Source organism: Rana temporaria, chromosome 1, assembly GCF_905171775.1.
Source record: "Rana temporaria chromosome 1, aRanTem1.1, whole genome shotgun sequence".
NCBI classification, from domain to species: domain Eukaryota; kingdom Metazoa; phylum Chordata; class Amphibia; order Anura; family Ranidae; genus Rana; species Rana temporaria.
Window position 1 is genome coordinate 228,772,547 of NC_053489.1, and position 20,633 is coordinate 228,793,179.

At 40.9% G+C, this 20,633-nt stretch overlaps 1 protein-coding gene across 1 annotated transcript in view; it reads right to left on the minus strand.

Moving 5' to 3' along the window:
* The window catches only part of SEZ6L (seizure related 6 homolog like), a 559,496-nt gene that overhangs the window by 84,554 nt on the left and 454,309 nt on the right, over positions 1 to 20,633 (minus strand). The window contains exons 8-9 of the mRNA XM_040351286.1: positions 11,892 to 12,086; positions 7,258 to 7,396 (exon numbers count right to left, since the gene is read on the minus strand). Of these exons, the coding sequence (XP_040207220.1) occupies positions 7,258 to 7,396; positions 11,892 to 12,086 (334 nt within the window). The remainder of the gene's footprint in view (positions 1 to 7,257; positions 7,397 to 11,891; positions 12,087 to 20,633) is intronic.

A 20,633-nucleotide genomic window follows, 5' to 3' on the forward strand; every position in this document is an offset into this window, starting at 1 on the left:
TCATTTTTTTTAAATTGACGGCGGGGTTCCCCTTAATATCCATACCAGACCTAAAGGGTCTGGTTATTGAATTTGCGGGGACCTCCGCGCATTTTTTTTTCCCGAACTCCGATCCCGGACCCAAACTTTTTTCAATTATTCGGGTTCGGGTCCAGGTTCAGAAAAAACCCAAAGTCCGTACCGAACCCGAACTTTACAGTTCGGGTTCGCTCAACCCTAACTCTATGCATTAAGGTGAAAATCCTCCTGTACTGCAGCACCTCCCAGAGCCCCCCTTTTTCTTACCTGAGCCCAATTTTTCCAGGGATCGTTCAAAGTCGAACTGACACAAGTCGGACCAGTTAAGGCGGCTCTCATAGGGAACCATTGATTTTGACATGTCATATGACTTGTGCACTCAAAGTTGGAGCGCACATCAGACCAGTGTGAACCGGCCCTTAGAGTAAACCTGTTTTAAACTTTGATAATTCAAACTCCGCATTGAAGGAAAATAATACCTAATTTGAGGTTACCTTCCGTGAAAAGTACATTTCAATACAATGAGCAGTTGCAAAAATATTGGTGACTCAAGCTATATGGCAGAACTGCAAAACAGCTTTTTGTGCTTTATTAAGCAGGGATCACAGTATATATGTGTATTGAGCCAATAAAGCTACCCAAAATTGTACATGGAAACTTAATTGAATTTCTTGCTATGCCCTGCTACTGGTTGCATTTATTGAGGACTATCCCTCTAAAGTGGCAAAGAAATGGGAACACAATGTGTGACCTTTTATGGAGAACCAGTTGGAAATAACTGTCCAGACTAGTAGGTCCCTCAATGTTACCCACACACTTTCACTACTATATATCCTCTTACATCCTCATTCTACCCCTTTAAGGCTTTTTAAGATGGGAGTTTCCAAAGATCCACTATGTGGTAGGTGTCAGAGAGACCATGGAGACCTGATCCACTTACTATGGTGCTGCCCCAAACTCCATATATAATGGACAGGGGTTGAAGACAGACTGAATAAAGTATTTCATACCAGGTTTATCCCAAGCATATTGGTCATGACCAGTGAGCTATTTCAGGCTTGCAAACTTATTCTACAACACTGGTACTCTTCAGAGCCCCCTACACTTCAGTGTTGCCAACCGTCCGTATTTTTACGGACATTCCATAAAAACGGGCATTTTTTCCCCCCCGTTCGTAAATGTCCGTGGTTGCGGGAATGTGCCAGTAAAGATAGCCGAGATCAGTTCGGCTTGGCACTGCGCATGGAGATTGGAGGCAGGGGGTGATTGGAGGCAGGGGGCCTGGGGGAGATTGGAGACAGGGGGTGATTGGAGGCAGGGGGTGTTGGTGGCACCGCAGAGGTGGAGGGTGGCATCGCAGAGGGTGGGGATGGAGACAGGGGTTGTTGGTGGCACCGCAGAGGAGGGTGGAGGCAGGGGACGATGGATTAAAGGCAGGGGGTGTTTGGAGACAGGGGGCCTGGGGGAGATTGGAGGCAGAGGGTGATTGGAGGCAGGGGGTGTTGGTGGCACCACAGAGGGGGAGGGTGGCATCGCAGAGGGTGGGGATGGAGACAGGGGTTTTTGGTGGCACCGCAGAGGGGGATGGAGGCAGGGGGTGTTGGTGGCAAAGGGGGTGATGTGACTAAATAATTTGCCCTTATATCGAAAATAACAAAAATATGTTTTTTTACCTTACTATCTACCTTAAATCACATTGCTATTTGCCTAGCGTACTTGTTTGTAGCCTAAATACTGAAATTTGCACCTAAAAATTTAATTTAGTAACTTTTGTGAAATGCCAGTAAAAACGTGGCCAGTAAATTTCAATCTGTTAGGTTGGCAACACTGCTACACTTATAGGTTGGATAAGGGTAGTGGGTGATATATTAAGACTTGAATGCTATATATATCAACAAAGGGGCTGTCTGGCCAGGTTTGGGAAGGTATTGGCCAAGTGGTTAGAAACCCCAGGTTTAAGCCCCTTGGATGTGGTTATAAATATGAATTTGTAGCTCCTAATGGTTGCACTGGACCCAGGTGTGTGCTCACTATGCATCAGTAGGATTATGGATATATATCGCTATTGAAGTTATTGACATTGATTATGCATATGTTTACCAGTTGATTCTCATTTAAATATGACCAAGGTAACCTTCTGTATTATTGTTTAATGACTGACTACTCTGAAATTCTGTAACTCCTCAATAAATGTTTTTCTAGGATGTAAAAAAAATATATTATGGCACAGTAATTGCTACCAGTAAAGTTAACCCAATAAGTATACAATATCGTGGAATTTTTTTTAAGTGTTAGTTTTCCCTATTTGACACATGTATATGTTTACTATAAGTGACTTATACTATAAGTGAATTATTCGTAGTCCGGCTTTTATAATCAAAAGTTTTGACCGTGTGATTCATAAATACAGTAATTTATTATAATAGTAGTTAAACTACTAAGTAAGGTTCCTCTTCTTTCCACGCTATCTTGAGCCAGAGGCAGTATTAAGAACGTCTGCTGGTAAGTGAAATTAAAAAATAATTATTGTGGAAAATTATGAGGTTTTGGGGCATGGATGGTTACACTACAGGCTGAGATGAAGAAATCTCATTAGTTTTTCGCTAGGCTGAGAATAAATGCACATTACAAATGGCTGCAGTACATAACCTTTGAAATAAGGGTGACTAACCAACTGCTGTCAGTGGAGATTAACCCAACAAAATAGCCAGCTGGCTATAGATGGGGAGTTTGTATGGGATTATTTAACAAAGATTTGAAAAATATTCACAATATCCATTGAAATGGATGGGCAATGCAACATTCTATAGACAGGCAAATGATTGTCAATGAAAAAAAGCTACAGTGGGAGAGCTTGGTCAAAATGTCATAGATGTTTTTTTTCGCTGTAGTTGTCTTTGAGGAACGTTATCAGCTCAAATGGTCATTTAGCACATGAAAACAGAATTGCAAAAATCCTATATTGGAACTCAATAACCTGAGATGCCTATCCCTATGCTTTAGACCGAGTCTGTGGCTCACAGGTGGGGCTCCATTTGGCTTGTAGGTCCTTCTGGTACACACAATTGTGTGCCCATATTGTGTCTAACTGCTCTGAGAGAAATGTGAAATGCCTTTTTGGCCTTAATAAAATTAATGTGTACTCACTGTAAGTAACTACAGCTATTTATTTAGAATGTAAACTATGATACAAACCAATATGTATATATGCTGGATGTCTGTTATGTGTAGCTATATTTCTTTTTCAGCAACTTCATTCCACAATTCCCCTTCCAAAGACCCTGAAGAAGCCGACAAGGCAAAACACGTTGGCTTTGTGTTTTATTTCTCCCACATGTGACAAACTAAGTAAACACAGGGTGGTTTTAATAATTTATGATTGTCATATATACACTTCCTGGGGGAGGAATTACTATCTTCGGGGGGATCTTGGCATTATAATGAGTTGTAAAGAACTTTCATGTTTTTTAAAGGGTGTCTACTCTTAATATTAGACACATATTTAATAAATTGTACAATAAAATTAACTTTTTAAATTTATGATTGTTTATCGAGTATTATTCTGAGATGAGGTTTCAACACTTTAAAAGTCCCAATTCTTTTTCTATTTTTGTCTGTCTATATTTGGTGTTGTGGTGCTGACTTTTCAACTGAGTTCATGTCTTTGTTGAAAACCTCTCATCTCTCTACTAAACATACCTTTCAAACTGTAAACTGTAAACTGTAAAATATTAACCACTAGACTCCTTCCTTTTATACATACAATTATCCATCAGGATAAAGTGGGTTTTATCCCACAAAGAGAGGCAAATGACAATACGACATGGACCCTAAATGTCATCCATTGGCTGTACTGTTAAGCAATCCCAAAATAGAATCTTTTAGCCACAGATGCTGAAAAAGCCTTTGACCGAGTGGACTGGTCCTTAATGAAAGTAGTGTTGTAGTATATAGGCTTTGCTCAAAAATTCCGAATATGGATAGACGCCAAATATTCCCAACCGGCAGCGAATATCAAAGTCAACGGCACGCAATTAGACTTGTTCAAACTTAACAATGGAACCAGGCAGGTCTGCCCATTGTCCCCCCTCACCTTTATATTGACCCTTAAGCCACTAATGAGCAAGATTACAGCTAATCCCAACATTGGCCGAGTTGCAGCTAACCTTGGAGAACATGGCAGGATATGTGGATGATCTGCTTTTATTTGTAACCCAACCGCTAATCTCCCTGCCTAACCTTCTTACAGAATTTCATATTTATAGTGTTTTCTCAGATTTCTAAATTAACCTCCAGAAATTGGTGGCTTTGAACAACAATGTAGATCAGGCAACCCTGCAAAACCTTAAAGCCCACTTTCTGTTTGAATGGGCTCAGACATGCATAACATATTTAGATAGTTATCTTACTTTTAAATGAAACATTTTTTCAGCTAACTTTCCCTAATTTTTAACCAAGATTTGACAAGTGGTCATCAATCCATCCCTTGTGGTTTGGGCAGAATAGCATACTGAAAATGAATACACTTCCACGACTCTTATATTATATAGGAGTCATGGAAGTACATTCATTTTAAATACGCTATATAGAGGCTAAATATTTTCCAGACTTTTGCCAGTTTTGATCATAAAGTATTTTCTCAACTAGATAAAAATGAATTCGGAACTTTTTTATGGGTCAATATATCTCATGGACTCATAGTGGTGAAATATCACAAGGCCACTCATATGAATTAAATACTGGATTGGTGCAATCTTAGGTCTAGTAAACAATGGGTACCCCCAGATATGATTAAAACGCTCTACTAGCACCAGATCATTGGTCCAACCTTAAAATTGTTCTGTGACAGAGGGCCTATCTTATCTAAAAAGATGACGTCTTGCATGACCCCTCTGATAGGCCATTAAAAATTTCAACATGAATTACAGGAAGGGACATTCTGATCCCTACTCCACGAGGACCAATACTGTTTTAATCACTTCCTCGTAGACGGTAAACTGAAAAAAACTGTTGGAGGTATGAGGTATGCAATTGCATCATTTTCTCTCTCAACCATGGAACAAATCTCAACTCTTTCCTTTGAGGCACTGTGTTTGGAGACAGAACCACCCTGACACAGCCTATCCCAATCTTTTTCCATCCACCTAATGTTTTCTATCCAAAATATATAGAGTAATAGAAAAAGACTTGCATGTCACATTCACAGTTCAACAAAAGGATAAGATTAGGAAGTTGACCCACAAAGCGTCTATTTCCTGTGCCCTACATGAAATGGGCTATAAGATACTAGCAAGGTGTTATAAGGTCCCCAAGAGATTACTTAAGATTTTTTTCTCAATGCTTCCCATTGTGTTGGAGATGTCAAAAAGATTAGAAACAGGTTGTGCAGATCATTCTCAAGCTGAAAGATGTCCAGATGCTGGACTACCTGGCTTTAATGTCAATAAAGCAGTACAAACTATCTGTTTATATACATTAACTGAATGCAGCCAAATCCTGTATACCAATTTATTGAAAATAAACGTAACTTTCACCTATAAGCCTATGATTGTCCAAGGCAATGACATCTAATTTATGAAGGAATTGATGGCAGTGGCTAATTCCAAATAGGGAAAAGTTTGCAAAACCTGGTTCTATTGGACCACATACATTTTTTGGAGTACCATGCCCTAATGCATGAGACCTAAGTAAGGGCTACACAAATCTGGACCTTTTACTAGCCCTGTACAGCACCCCACAGGTCCTCACAATCCCTCCCCCCCTATACTAACATCCCCCCCCTTTTTTTCGCATGATTTTGATTTTGGTTAGATTTTTTGTTCCTATTCCAGTTTTTTATGCAGTCAGCCAGATCTATACAGTCAGAGCTGTCTTTGATCACTGTAGGTTCAGAAATCTCTTGAACAATCTACAAGTCTGACCATTGTAGCCCACACCCTAATATTAAAATCTCTAAATCTACTGGCATCAACAATATAAGACTAACCTATCTAGCCCTGTAAAGGAAAAAATTGCTATACATACCTGTTCTGAAGCTGCTCCAGTCTGGTCTTCAGCGGCAGAAGCTCTGCAGAGGAGACAGCTGTCAACGGCTGTGAAATGCCTAAGAAGTGACACCCATAGACTTATTATGGGGCTTCTGTTGTTGGCTGCCTCCTCTGCACCTACCTCCACAGAAAAGCCGCCGCTGACAGCTCAGTGTGGGACCGGACCGGAGCGGCTTCAGAAAAGGGATGTATAGCGATTTCTTCTTTACAGGGCAAGATAGGTTAGTTTTAGATTGTTGATGCCAGAAGATTTCGAGATTTTAGTATTAGGGTGAACTTCTACATTCACGCTACAGTGATGTCCACATCTTGGTTTTACTTTTACTGGTTTAGTATGTACATAGGTGGTTCAATGTTGTTTCTTTGTCATTGAATATATTGACATTGCATATTACTGTATGACCATACTTAAAAAAAAATGTAAATAAAGAAAAAATGTCCCTGTTATTCACTTATAATACTTAAATAAAAATATTAACTAAGGGCCAGATCCACAGCCAGCCGCCGTAACTTATCTTTTCCCATTTAAGTTACACTGCCGGAAAATTTCTACCTTAGTGCCCGATCCACAAAGCACTTACCTAGAAATTTTCGGGTGTGTAACTTAAATTCCGCCGGCACAAGGCGTTTCTATTCAAATGGGGGCGAGTCCCATTTAAATTAGGCGCGCTCCCGCGCCGGACGTACTGCGCATGCTCGTGACGTCATTTTCCCAACGTGCATAGCGCAAAATTACGTTACGCCGAGCTTCGTGAATCGCGCTGGGTCAAAAAAGTTGCGTCGGAAAAAAAAAAAGATACGGCAGGAATTTTTTTTTTTTTTAAATAACAGCGTTGCGGGTAAGAAGGGTCTACTTTTACAAGGTGTAAACAGTTTACACTTTGTAAAAGCAGCCCTAATTTTACACATGCAACTTAATACTTACGGAGAAAAAACGAAGCTGAAAAACTTCGTGGATCTCCGTAAGTGCTAATTTGCATACCCGAAGCGGCATTTCGACGCGAAATGCCCCCAGCGGCGGATGCGCTACTGCATTCTAAGATCCGGCAGTGTAAGTCTCTTTTCTGTGGATCAGTTCCAAAGATAGAAACAGGGATACGCAGGCGGAACAGCAGATCCGCCTGCGTATCTCTTTTGAGGATCTGGCCCTAAATACTTAAATTTCCCCAAAATTTGTCTTAGCAATACTCACAGCTGTATATCAAGAAATATTCTTCGATCATCTCCCACATGGATTCTCCATATACAGTCTTCTCCCTCTGTGTATAAATCAGGCCAGTTTGGTGAGAGAATAACTCCAGCTGGGGTGGAGAGCTCTCCACCACACATTGCTAGAAGAATTTAGGAGAAAGTAATCAGACAATGTACAGCCATAACAATGAAACATTATGGGCTTACATAAAGATAAATTACAGTTTATACCACATTGTATTTGCCAAAACAAAAGCAGAAGAAGTATTAGGTATATGCAGTGCTTTTTTATGCTGTCACATGGCAGAATGCCATTCTGTCACCTCTGGTAACTGCTTTGTGCTTGCCGATCACTGTTGTCACTTGTAAACACTGGAGCTTGGTTCCTGTGTCTCCAAGCCAAGTGACAGCACTGCTCTTACAGCGGTGCACACACAGAAGCCTCCCTGTTCTTCATATTCACATCCCATAACAATAGAGGAGGGGGCGGTGAGGGAGGTGAGGGGGTGGTACCTCAATTGAGTAGGTGTTGAAAATCATCAGCGTTTCTTTCAACTACCTCATTTTGCAAAGTGCAGTCTGCATATGACCAACTTCAGCAGGCAGGAGAGGCGGAGTCATCTGACATCACCCTCCTCCTGCTCAAGCTTTGCCCACCAACGGGCGGCAGGCAGAAACAGGCTGAGCACTCTGCAGGCGTGCAGTTTTCTTTTCCCCTTTAGCTGGATTCTGAGAATAATTGCAGCGTTTCCTCTGTTATGGCATCAGAAATAAAAGGCTTTCCACACAGCTGAAGAATGAGGGACTAAGATACAGCTCTAATAAAAAAATATATATTTTATTTGATTCACATGTAAAAAATGGGAACCACGAGGGATAGCGCAATGGATGGAACATGAGTTATAGCAGGTACACAAACAGCGTTTACATGAGTGTGTAAAACGGTACACAAATGGTATTTATACGATCAAAAATATGCATCATAATATAAACAATTCTAACGAACGTTTCGACCTGTTAAAGGTCTTCTTCAGAGAAATTTTGTGTAGCTGAAAGGGAACAGATAGTGGTTAGACATCTCATGATTGTAATTTTAAATATTGGAAAATGCATTATTACGTTTTAAGTTTGTGTCTGCTAATACAAAAGGCCTGGATATGGAGAAGCAGTAAGCTACAATACAATATAAGCAGTTCATATGTATTTAATACAGAACAATAATATTAAATGTATTTTTTGGGGGATTTGTAGTCCCCTTACCTTGATGCGGTGTCACAGGTGAGTGCTGCGGGCCGGATGGCTAGATCAAATGGCCCACCCAAAAACGCCCCCCATCCCAGGGAGTGTGGCAGCCAGCCACGCCGTGTGGAGCTCCTCGCTCGACACCACAAGAGGTCACCCCCAAAATAGGTGGGGCGGGTGGTGGAAGGACCGTACGAAAGCCCGGGAGGGATGGGGGAGATTGGAGGTGATGGGAAGGAAAACTTAAAAAAGCCTGAAAGCAAAATAATACGGTGGTATCATGGACTGTATCTTTATACACATGCATAACAGGTAATTAAATGATATGAACATTGGTCCTTGAGGATTGGTGGGTAAGAGAGCAAGACACAGATAGGACCGACATGAACTGTCGGTAACAGGGAAAAAGGCCAAGGGATGCTGGTGTAAAGATTTTAAAGCAGTGGGGAGTGGGGTAAAGAGGTAGCATCTTTACCCCACTCCCCCTTTTTTTCCTTTTCCTTTCCTTCCTTCTTTTTCCTTTTCTTTCTCCCTTCTCCATTTCCTCCCTCCATTTCCCCTCCCCCTTTCCTTTCCTCCTCTCTTCCCTCTTTCCCTTTTTCCCCATTCCCCTTCTTTTCTGTCTTTTTTCCGTGCTATAGGGAGACCCACGTACCCTTTCTTTAGAGACACACTGCTTTAAAATCTTTACACCAGCATCCCTTGGCCTTTTTCCCAGTTACCGACAGTTCATGTCGGTCCTATCTGTGTCTTGCTCTCTTACCCACCCATCCTCAAGGACCAATGTTCATATCATTTAATTACCTGTTATGCATGTGTATAAAGATACAGTCCATAATACCACCGTATTATTTTGCTTTCAGGCTTTTTTAAGTTTTCCTTCCCATCACCTCCAATCTCCCCCATCCCTCCCGGGCTTTCGTACGGTCCTTCCACCACCCGCCCCACCTATTTTGGGGGTGACCTCTTGTGGTGTCAAGCAAGGAGCTCCACACGGCGTGGCTGGCTGCCACACTCCCTGGGATGGGGGGCGTTTTTGGGTGGGCCATTTGATCTAGCCATCCGGCCCGCAGCACTCACCTGTGACACCGCATCAAGGTAAGGGGACTACAAATCCCCCAAAAAATACATTTAATATTATTGTTCTGTATTAAATACATATGAACTGCTTATATTGTATTGTAGCTTACTGCTTCTCCATATCCAGGCCTTTTGTATTAGCAGACACAAACTTAAAACGTAATAATGTATTTTCCAATATTTAAAATTACAATCATGAGATGTCTAACCACTATCTGTTCCCTTTCAGCTACACAAAATTTCTCTGAAGAAGACCTTTAACAGGTCGAAACGTTCGTTAGAATTGTTTATATTATGATGCATATTTTTGATCGTATAAACACCATTTGTGTACCGTTTTACACACTCATGTAAACTCTGTTTGTGTACCTGCTATAACTCATGTTCCATCCATTGCGCCATCCCTCTTTGTTCCCATTTTTTACATGTGAATCAAATAAAATATATATTTTTTACTACATGTTTAAACCTTTTTCTATCAGAGCTGCGCAACAACCCCATCTGGAAAAACTCTTTTTGTTATATTTTTCGGGGTGAGCAGCCCCATTCTCTCCACTTCAGTGTCCAGTCCTTTCTAAGATACAGCTCTGAGTACAGTAAGACTTTACAGTGTGAACTAGTGTATGTGGCTCAGCTGTTTCTTCTAGAAGAAAAAAAAACAGCTGGGTGAAAAATGTTATTTTACAGGAAGCTGGAAGGGAATGTTTTCTACAAAGGGGTGGACTGGGAGATTCACATGGGGCGACTACATCTGTACCCCATGCAAGACAATGTTTTACCAACACATGGCTGTACAGGTGTTCCATGCATCCCTTTGTCAGCAGTCCCATTGTTATCTATTGGGACAGAGGAGCTGTACAGAGAGAGTCGCTGCTCCCAATGTGAAATCGGTGCAGGTGTACAGCCGTGAAGCACCCAGGATAAGTTCAGGGACATGCACCCACACCCACATAGATGTCATATTGGGAGACAGCAGCTGTGTCAATGCAGACATCAAGGGGACTGCTTATTTGGGAAAGCACAGAGTACAGATTAAAAAGCCCTGTGTGAAGGAGGGTTTTGAGGTTGAGTTCAGGACCTATTTTCTGAGAAAAATGCCTTGTGTATATGTATATGTCACTGTTTCCCAAACTTGTCCTCCAGTCTTATCATTAGTGCATGCGTTGTCACTATCCACACCGCGTACACACGATAATTTTTCGTCATGTAAAAAACAAAGTTTTTCAGCATCTAGAAAAAAACGTTGTTTTTTCCAACTTCATCATTAAAACTACGTTACCCACACACGATCGTTTTTAAAAAATGCTCTAGCAAAGCGTGGTGACGCACAACACATACAACGGCACTATAAAGGGGAAGTTCCATGCGGATGACGCCACCCTTGGGGCTGCTTTAGCTGATTCCTTGTTAGTAAAAGACGATTCGCGCTTTTTTGTCTGTTACAGCGTGATGAATGTGCTTACTCCATTACGAATGGTAGTTTTACCAGAACGAGCGCTCCCGTCTCATAACTTGCTTCTGAGCATGCACGGGTTTTTTACGTCGTTTTAGCCCACACACGATCATTTTTTACAACCAGAAAAACGACATTGTTTAAAACGTCGTTAAAAAATGCAGCATGTTCAAATTTTTTTTTTCAGAACCCGAAAAATTTGGTGAAGCCCACACACGATCATTTTAAATGACATTTTTTAAAAACATAGTTTTTTTCATGCTGAAAAATATATACGCGGCAAAAGAATGCACTGGTGTGATGGCATTTAAGGACAAGTCTAAGAAACACTTTATTAGGGCAAATCTGTCACAAACCTGGGCATTTCAAACTGATTATGTGATAATGCAAGATGTACAGTAGAAAGATTAAAGTGTATGTAAACTCAATCACTATAATCTCATATAAGCTTTATCATATTACTGTAATTTAAAATGTAATTTTCAATATTTTATTCATTAAAAACTGAGCTTTCTTATTGAGGCAGCAGAGAGTATAGGACAAAATAAAACCACTGGTGATGGGAGAGATGGATATACTGGAATATGAGATTCTCATACAACTTCAGCTGCAAATGTTTCTGTATAGTTATACTGTATGTTCAGTTTGGATTGCTCAGATTTGTAACTGGTTAACTATAGCTAAATTAAAATGTCAGAAGATGTAACATACATTCCAGGGATACATTTGATTAGAAGAAACAATAAAGTAATATCCCTTACCTTTGGCCACCAGTGTATTAAGCCAAATTGTGGTTTTACTAAAATATCTAAGCTTACAGCACTTGTAATTAAATTGTAGAAATAAAATGACTTTCTTACCTCTGCAGAGAGGTTCTGTATCATTCCAGTAAGGATCCTTCATATTGATACACTCTATAATGGACGGTCCTTGTTCCAGAGAGTGCCCAGGGTCACATGTAAACTCTACCACAGTCCCCATGCTGTAAGTTGGATCTGTTGTTGTAAAGTTGCCATTCTGAATATAGGGTTCATAGCAGTGTCCTCGTTCAAAGGCTGAAAAATTAAGACAGTGATCAGTGATGGATTTCAAAACATTCAAACTCACTTTGCTATAATAATCCATACACATCCAATACTTTCTGGGCCTGTAATCTATTTTCCATGATTTTTTTTCTTACTTTATTTTTCCACCTCCTTGTAACAGCCTCTTTCCCCCCACTCCCAATAATTTGGAACAAGCAGTACATGTTAGTTGTGGTCATAGTCCATAGTTCATAGACCCTAGTCCATTTCAGGAACAAGCAAAAGAGGGTGGCTATGCTCACACATACAGCAGGACCATGGAAAATGAACATAGCCACCCTTCAACAGGAAGTCAGATCACAGAAGCAAAAGAAAAAAAAAAGGAAATTGGATATTTGGAGATTGAAGGAATTGAAGATTTGGAGAAGGCTGAAATCAATAGAAAATCTTTTTTTTGGGGGGGTTAAGCATACATACTTGAATATAATTAATTTCATTATAAGTATAGTTTAGTGTCACAGTTTAAGTCAACTATTTATTTAAAAAAATGATCAAAATATATATATTTTTTTAATTAATGACCATTCTTTATAGTGTTGAAACCATAGAACCCGCAGTACAAAAAAAAAAGTAAGCTCAAGCTTAGCTGTCTAGTAGAGTTGATTAAATATCAGGACTGGATAGACAGACATGCAAATCCTCTGACAGGTAACAACTGAGCACAAACACACACATACTTATATTTATAAAGGGTAAATGATGTGGCGCTTAATGTAGTGAATCTAATGCAACATAGTGCAAATATAAATATAGTGCAAATGACATCCAATGAATGCTCATCAATATAGTGCAAAATACAAATAAAGTGCAAATAACATTCAGTCAATAATGATCAAAAAGAAAAAAATCACAAAAATGTTCATAAAGTGTTTTGTGCAAAAAACTCAGTGCATAAAAATGGTTCATACAGTGATATCACTATCCATAGTGTAGAGGAATTTTCAGTTCTTAAAAGTGATGAACTTTCACCATCTGTGACAATAGTGTGCCCCAGCCTCTCACCTCCACCAAAGACCCCTACAGGTCCAGTCACGCTTCTAATACAGATCTCTTAAACATCCACAGTAGCAGGCTCTTTCTTCTCTAGGCGTCCAGCCAAATCAGATCAAATCTCAATGTAAACAAGGGACTTCATTGAATCATTTAGTCCCCTTTCACACTTATACGACTTGTCTCACGATTTTGGACTGCAAAATCGTATGACAAGCCATTCTCCATTATTTTCAATGACTACCATTCATACTGGCACGACTTTAAGTAGTGCCGACTTCAAAGTAGTCCTTGCACTACTTTGGTCCGATTTTGATGCCACTTACACAGGCATTCATTGAAATCGCGGCCGCGAATCACAGCAAAATCGCGGTAAAATCGCGGCCGCGAAATCGCGGTAAAATCACGCGACTTTTAAGTCGTACAAGTGTGAAAGGGGGCTTAATCTCCTCACTCTCCTCCACTCTCCTCCGTTGCATGTTCACATGCTGCTCTCCTCCAATGATCAGACTTGTCCTAACACGCCCCCTGCACAGTCTGTCACTGAAACGCTCAGTGTACTGCTTCTTTTCCTCCCCCAGCTTTTATGCAGCCGAGGTCAGAAGCAATGTGGTCATGTATAAAAAAGGGAAAACAGGTATTTATAAAAAAAAAAATGATATCTATTCAAAATTTTTTTGCCGTTCATTTCTATTTTAAACTGAATGGGTTGTTTTACAAGGTGATCATTTACAATCACTTTAACAGTACAAGGTGTCAGATTAATTAATGAGGGTTGCTGAAAAAATAGTTCTCTTTGCAGTAGGAGGTATGGCACTTGCAAACAGCCAGATTCCCATGTGCCTATGGAGAGCCTGACGCAGTAGGTGCCATCCAACAGCTCTTTTTGGTTGGTGGAACCTAGAATGTTCTGCATACCTGGTGAGTGATTTCAAGTTTTTTGGCCGGTAAAGGGGGTGGTTTGCCCCAAATGCATTGCCATCATTACCTTGTAATCCAAAAGTGTTGCCCAGGAGCCACAAGGAGTTCTTGGTCCACTCAAAACTCTGCCACTGGCCACAAAGGTCTGATGAATATCTTCTACTGTTGTAGGCTCTCTTGGCTCTTTACAACTGTAATTTATTATTTTTAATAAAACTATGTTGATGCACAAAGCTAGTACACCCTGTTCATTTGTGTCCATCTACCCTTTTTTACCCTTATTTATCCTTAGCAGATTATTGCTGTCACTGTTATTTCATCCAAATCAAAATAATACTCATCTTGTAACTTTCGTCAATAATTATATTGCAGTATTGTCTTTGAACTTTTTGCAACTACAGCAACACAATGTAAAACTTGTAATAATACTATATCTGTAAGTAAATATGTATTCATTTTATTAATCTCTTCTATCATGGATTGTACCCTTAGCCATTTGTATTTAGTGCAGAGAAATACAGTACTGTGACTAATGGCAATGGAGGGTTAAAGTGTTACTTAACCTAGGACCCTGCATTCACTATATCTGGTCTCCCACAGTACACGGAACATGGAAATACTTTTATTTTTTTTTAACTATAAACTGATAAATACCTTTTTTCATCAGCAGTATATAGCAGTCGTGTGACTTCTATCAGTATCTGGTTAAAGCTTGTAGGAGAAGTTTTCATTCTACCCTGATCCTCTGTCTGGATAGGGCATATTGGCCCTGTGCTGATCATATGCACTCTTCCAAGAAAAAAAAAAACTCTCTAGCAATACACACCAAACGGAGCATGTGCAGTCTGACTCCAAATGCTTTACTCTATCAGGAGATGGGTTGGAGACAGTTAAAGTTAAGGAGGATCAGAGGAGACAGGATCACGCAGCATTTCTACACAATGCAAAGGATTAACCCCTTAGGCTCCACAGTGAGTATAACAAGCATGCTTTACTGCATATACAGACTGATTTTACTGTTGTAGGTTTGGTAACAGGTTAACACTGAATTTTAAGCAGGAATTGAATGAACTATTTATTCAATTATCTACTTGCCGACCTGCCGCCGTCATTCTACGGCGGCAGGTTGGCTCTCCTGCGCGAGAGCCCGTAGCTCTACGTCGTCTCTCGCGCAGGTAAGCAGAGGCGCGCGCCCCCCGCTCGCCCCCGACCCCGTGCGCATGCCCGGTGGGCGCGATCACCACCGGGCACACGCGATCGCTTGTTACAGAGCGGGGACCGGGAGCTGTGTGTGTAAACACACAGCTCCCGGTCCTGTCAGGGGGGGAAATGTTAATCCTCTGTTCATACAATGTATGAACAGAAGATCAGTGATTTCCCCTAGTGAGGCCACCCCCCCACAGTAAGAACACACCCAGGGACATACTTAACCCCTTCCCCGCCCCCTAGTGTTAACCCCTTCACTGCCAGTGGCATTTTTATAGTAATCCAATGCATTTTTATAGCACTGATTGCTATAAAAATGCCAATGGTCCCAAAAATTTGTCAAAAGTGTCCGAAGTGTCCGCCATAATGTTGCAGTACTGAAAAAAATCGCTGATCGCCGCCATTACTAGTAAAAAAAAAATATTAATAAAAATTCCATAAAAATACCCCCTATTTTGTAAACGCTATAACTTTTGTGCAAACCAATCAATAAACGCTTATTGCGATTTTTTTTATGAAAAATATGTAGAAGAATACGTATCGGCCTAAACTGAGGAAAAATATATTTTTTTGGGGGATATTTATTATAGCAAAAAGTAAAAAATATTCATTTTTTTTTCAAAATGCTTGCTCTATTTTTGTTTATAGCGCAAAAACTAAAAACTGCAGAGGTGATCAAATACCACCAAAAGAAACCTCTATTTGTGGGAAAAAAGGACGCCAATTTTGTTTGGGAGCCACGTCGCACGACCGCGCAATTGTCAGTTAAATCAACGCAGTGCCAAATCGCAAATAGTACTCTGGTCTTTGACCAGCAATATGGCTCCGGGGGTTAAGTGGTTAATAATTTGTTTAAAAAAATCAGAAACTTATTTTTAAACACAGCTAATGAAAGTACCTTAATCTGTCTTGATATCGGTCTCCAGAAATCACTACACAGCAGGGCACAGAAGTGGTATGACCAGCACATAATGATGCTCTGCATCAGCATCCAGTAAGTGACAGTAAACATGCTGACAGGAGGAGAGAAGAGTGTGAGCAGATGGATCACCCATCAATGTGCTGCTGCTCTTTTGCTTTCCCATTTTGGGTTTGGAGTTTACTTTGACCTCTGATGTGGACCACTCTGTGCTGCAGAGGATGTCTATAATATGTCTTTGCTGCCTGGCAGGGCTGGATGGGTCACATAACTGGCTGCATGTATTTACATATCCTTTGCCAGCTAATTAGATTCTATACACATATTTCAACTGTATTTAGCTGCTTGCCTGGAGATCAGCTTTAATGAGCCTATGCAGAAACTGATTTATGAGACAAAATTCTGTCTAATGACATTCTCCTATATACTGCTAGCAAGGGCTTTCATGTTTGGTCTCTACAGATAAGGCTGGTATTTTTTTTTGCAAAATAACTGACATAATCTACCGCAGTGGTACTCCTAGCAAGGATAGTTCAGGCCAGGGGCACTTTCAAAAGGCTTATCTTCAGAAAAAGATTTTCACATGATGTTATACATCCTTTAATAGGTGATAACTGTTCAACCCGATCTCTCCATCTCCCAGCAAGAGGTCCATAATCTCTTTTTAAGAAGGTCCATGCTCCCAAAATATATTCTTATTGCGAAAAGTCCATAGTAACAAGAGCATTTATTAGCGGTTGTATGTTAGACAGCAGCAGCAGGATCCTGTACAATTGCACAGACAAGAGAACATGCTGCCGTTTATTAATATTGTATCCTAAAATGGACTTGCATATGTCTGCATGTGCTATTATTCCTGTTATCCTTGGAATAATTCAATAGAATGTGCAGCACAAAGCACTGCTGTGTGTGAAGTAATATTCAATTACAACGTGTATTGTGATTAATCCACTACAACTAGTGAGAATGAGCAGTGTAATTAGCCTGCATTCAATGTATGTTTATTTATAGAAGAACCATACATCTGCATGAAACGTTTATAGCTCCTTGCTGATATAGTGCTTTATTTTATTATGTTTTAGCACACATCGTTTCTTAAAGGGAATCTATGTGCTTAAATAATATTATTATTTTATTGTATTGGTTTAGACAAATAAAATACCCATACACAAGGTTCTTATGTACTTCTGCATCTTAAATTATATATGGCAGCTGTGATTCCAACCAAAAAGTAGAACACTGCCAGCAGGGCCATATTTAGGCATAATGCTGTCCTAGACACTTCAGAATGACAATGACCATTTGGTAGTCTCCACCCCTTACGTCATGTGATTATGTTGGCAAAAATCTGGCTGGAGTTCCCGATTATTGCTCCAGATGCAGAACTGCTTTTAATCTGTACAGACAAGACAAAATAAAGATGGTTTTATATTTTCTGAAGTCTGAAGTCTCTAAACAAACCCTGTACAGTTTACAGTTTACCCCTTCACAGTTCTCTTGCTAAATTTAGCCTTAAACAGCCAGAGGTGGGCAGAAATATGAAACTAAATATGAAGCAGATAATCACAATTATTTTGTGACTTGGTGCTGTCTTCTAAGCCTGTGGGCCAGATCCACAAATATCGGGCGTAACTTAACTTTTCCCATTTAAGTTACACTGCCGCAAATTGTCCAAGTTAGTGCCCGATCCACAAAGCACTTACCTGGAAATTTGCAGCGGTGTAACTTAAATCTGTCCGGCGCAAGGCGGGCCAAATAGAATGGGGCGAGTCCCATTTAAATTAGGCGCGCTCCCGCGCCATACGTACTGCGCATGCTCCGTCGGGTAAATTACCCGACGTGCATTGCGCTAACTGACGTCGCACCGACGTCATTTGCTTAGATGGTAACGTAAATGGCGTCCAGCGCCATTCACGGATGTCTTACGCAAATGACGTTGATGTTTAAATTTTGACGCGGGAACGACGGCCATACTTAACATGGCTTAGGAGAACTAGGGCTCAGCCCTAGTTTTACGCGGCGTAACCCGACGGAAACGACGTAGATTTAGATCGACGGGTTGTTCGGGACGTTCGGGGATCGCCGTAAATCTTCATTTGCATATTCTATGCCGGCCGCAATGGCCTCGCCACCTAGCGGCCGGCCTAGAATTGCATCCTTAAGATCCGACAGTGTAATTCAATTACACCTGTCGGATCTTAGGGCTAGCTATGCGTAACTGATTCTATGAATCAATCGCATAGTTAGAAACAGAGATACGACGGCGTATCAATAGATTCGCCGTCGTATCTCGTTTGTGGATTTGGCCCTGTGTTCCTATTGTGGTGATTTTCCTTTGCTTCCTGTTCTGGAGACAATGCCAACAAAAGAAAGGATGTTTCTATTAATACAGATTTCATGGGACAACACCAAACACAAGCCTGGCAGTGGTGGCCATAAACCCAAAAAGATGGGAAAACTAGAGTTCCTCAAAAGCTTAGAAGAAAAATTACAAGCTAACTCAGTAATCATCCTTTCCAATCCAACACTGAATATGGGCATAGCACTCTCTACCTAAGTTAGGATTTTTGTAGTACAGGCAAATTTAGGCAGGCCTAGCTGTGTTTTTTTTTGTTTCAAAGTTTTTATTAAGGTTTTTTGATGTACAAGAATAAATAAATAGGCCTGTTTGTTGTGATATGTGTGGGCTGGGAATGGCTCAGAGCAGCAGCTGGTGATTCACAGGCAGCATCACTAAAACCTCCCTCTTCTTTCTAGAAAGAGAGCAGGAGAGGAGAGATTGAGCTTCCTGGAGTGTGTTAAGGGGCCCTGACCAATCCCCAACCTGGATTGGCAGGGGGCAGGCCTCCTTAATTACCTAGAGTCAGCCCAGCTGGGGAGGAGTTGTCGGGTGGAAGAACTGAGAATGGAGTACTGGGCTGTCGGGGCCTCAGAGGGAGCTTCCCAGTCTGGGGGGGGGGGGTGACCCTCGGCCTGGGACTCGGGTGTAGGATGAAGCCCTTCAAAAAAGCATGAAGGATCTGGACAGGAGGCACAGAAGGAGTCAGGGAGGACAGCAGGAGCTAGTACTGCCAGGCAAGTCTTCAGGAGGGAACCACCGGTGGCAGCCAGGAGGGCTGGTGAGTGACATGTGCAATCAAGAGGACTGGGGAGGCATGCCAGTGAGGACTGAGAAAAAACAGTCAGAGCTGGGTTTGGAGCCAGTAGGGAGGATTGCAATGTCATGGGCAATGAAATCAGGCAGCTATAGCCAGGAGGGCTGGCAGGGCCTTAAGGGGACTGACTGGGAGCAGTAGTCACTAAAGAGACTTTCTATATTTATGCTACATTATAGGGTCCCGTGGTCCCTGCCTGCAAAAGGCTATTGTTAAGGCCTGGCTGAGCCAGTGTCAGACCTAACCACCATGTGCTAGCTTTTCCTGGATCCACAAGATAGGAAGTGTAGAGTTGGGCTGGAGGAGTCTGGAGAAATGTACAAAGAGTGCACATAGCTGTCCCTAGCAACAAACTGACTGTTGATTGTCTTGGAGTATCTGGAAAGTGAATGCTGGGCCGAGCAGGGTGACAAGTGGGCCACATTACCAAAAAAGTTTATCCTTTTGTCCTATTTATCATCTAAACACATTCCAATTGGAGGTTGATGTATTTTAATATGAAAGACTACTGAAGTTCCATCAACATTTTGCTGACCAATAATATACAGATGTCATAAAGTTTAGGAAAAATAACACATTCAATCCCCCAGGGAGTTTTAGCACTACTGAAACATACATCAATACAATCAAAAGTGATGCTGGACAATTAATGAACTGAACAATAGACATCACTATTTCAACCTTGTCACAGAGGAAAAGGACACTTTAACATCATCGAAAAATGCCCATTTTTTTTTTCTTAAACCAGCTGACAAAGGAGGAGCCGTTATTGTTCTGGAATACTTTTATTAGAGCCGCCTTAGCCTGTTTAGTGTAACTACAACTGTATTTCCTATGTCAAGGCAACCCAGGGACAGTGTAAATCCTGTCATTAACATGAATGGCTTAGCGCATTGTACTCGTTTATACAGTGGTGCTACCATAAACAGTGGTCACTAAGAGCTTTTATCCCACTTGCTTGAGAATGGTGCCTGATGATTTTTTTTTTTTTTGCAATTTCTGGTTTCCTTGTCGATGCACTTACAGTCAAGTGCATTAACATGTGCAGTAGGTACTTGTTTACATCTTGCAGAATGCATTTCGGGGCTATCATTACAGCTCTTCATTTTGATTCAGGGGCTTTACTTATAAATCATTAGCAGGCACAACATTCCTACATTACTTTTTTATGTTTACATTTCTGGGAACATACGTTTTCTATACATCAAAACAGTGATATTTCTACAGCACATCCATTGTTGCATGTTTCTCTTATTATGACATCAGACATCAAGGGTATTTCATTTCTCTTATCCATACACCAGACCTGGCATGGGATATACAGTC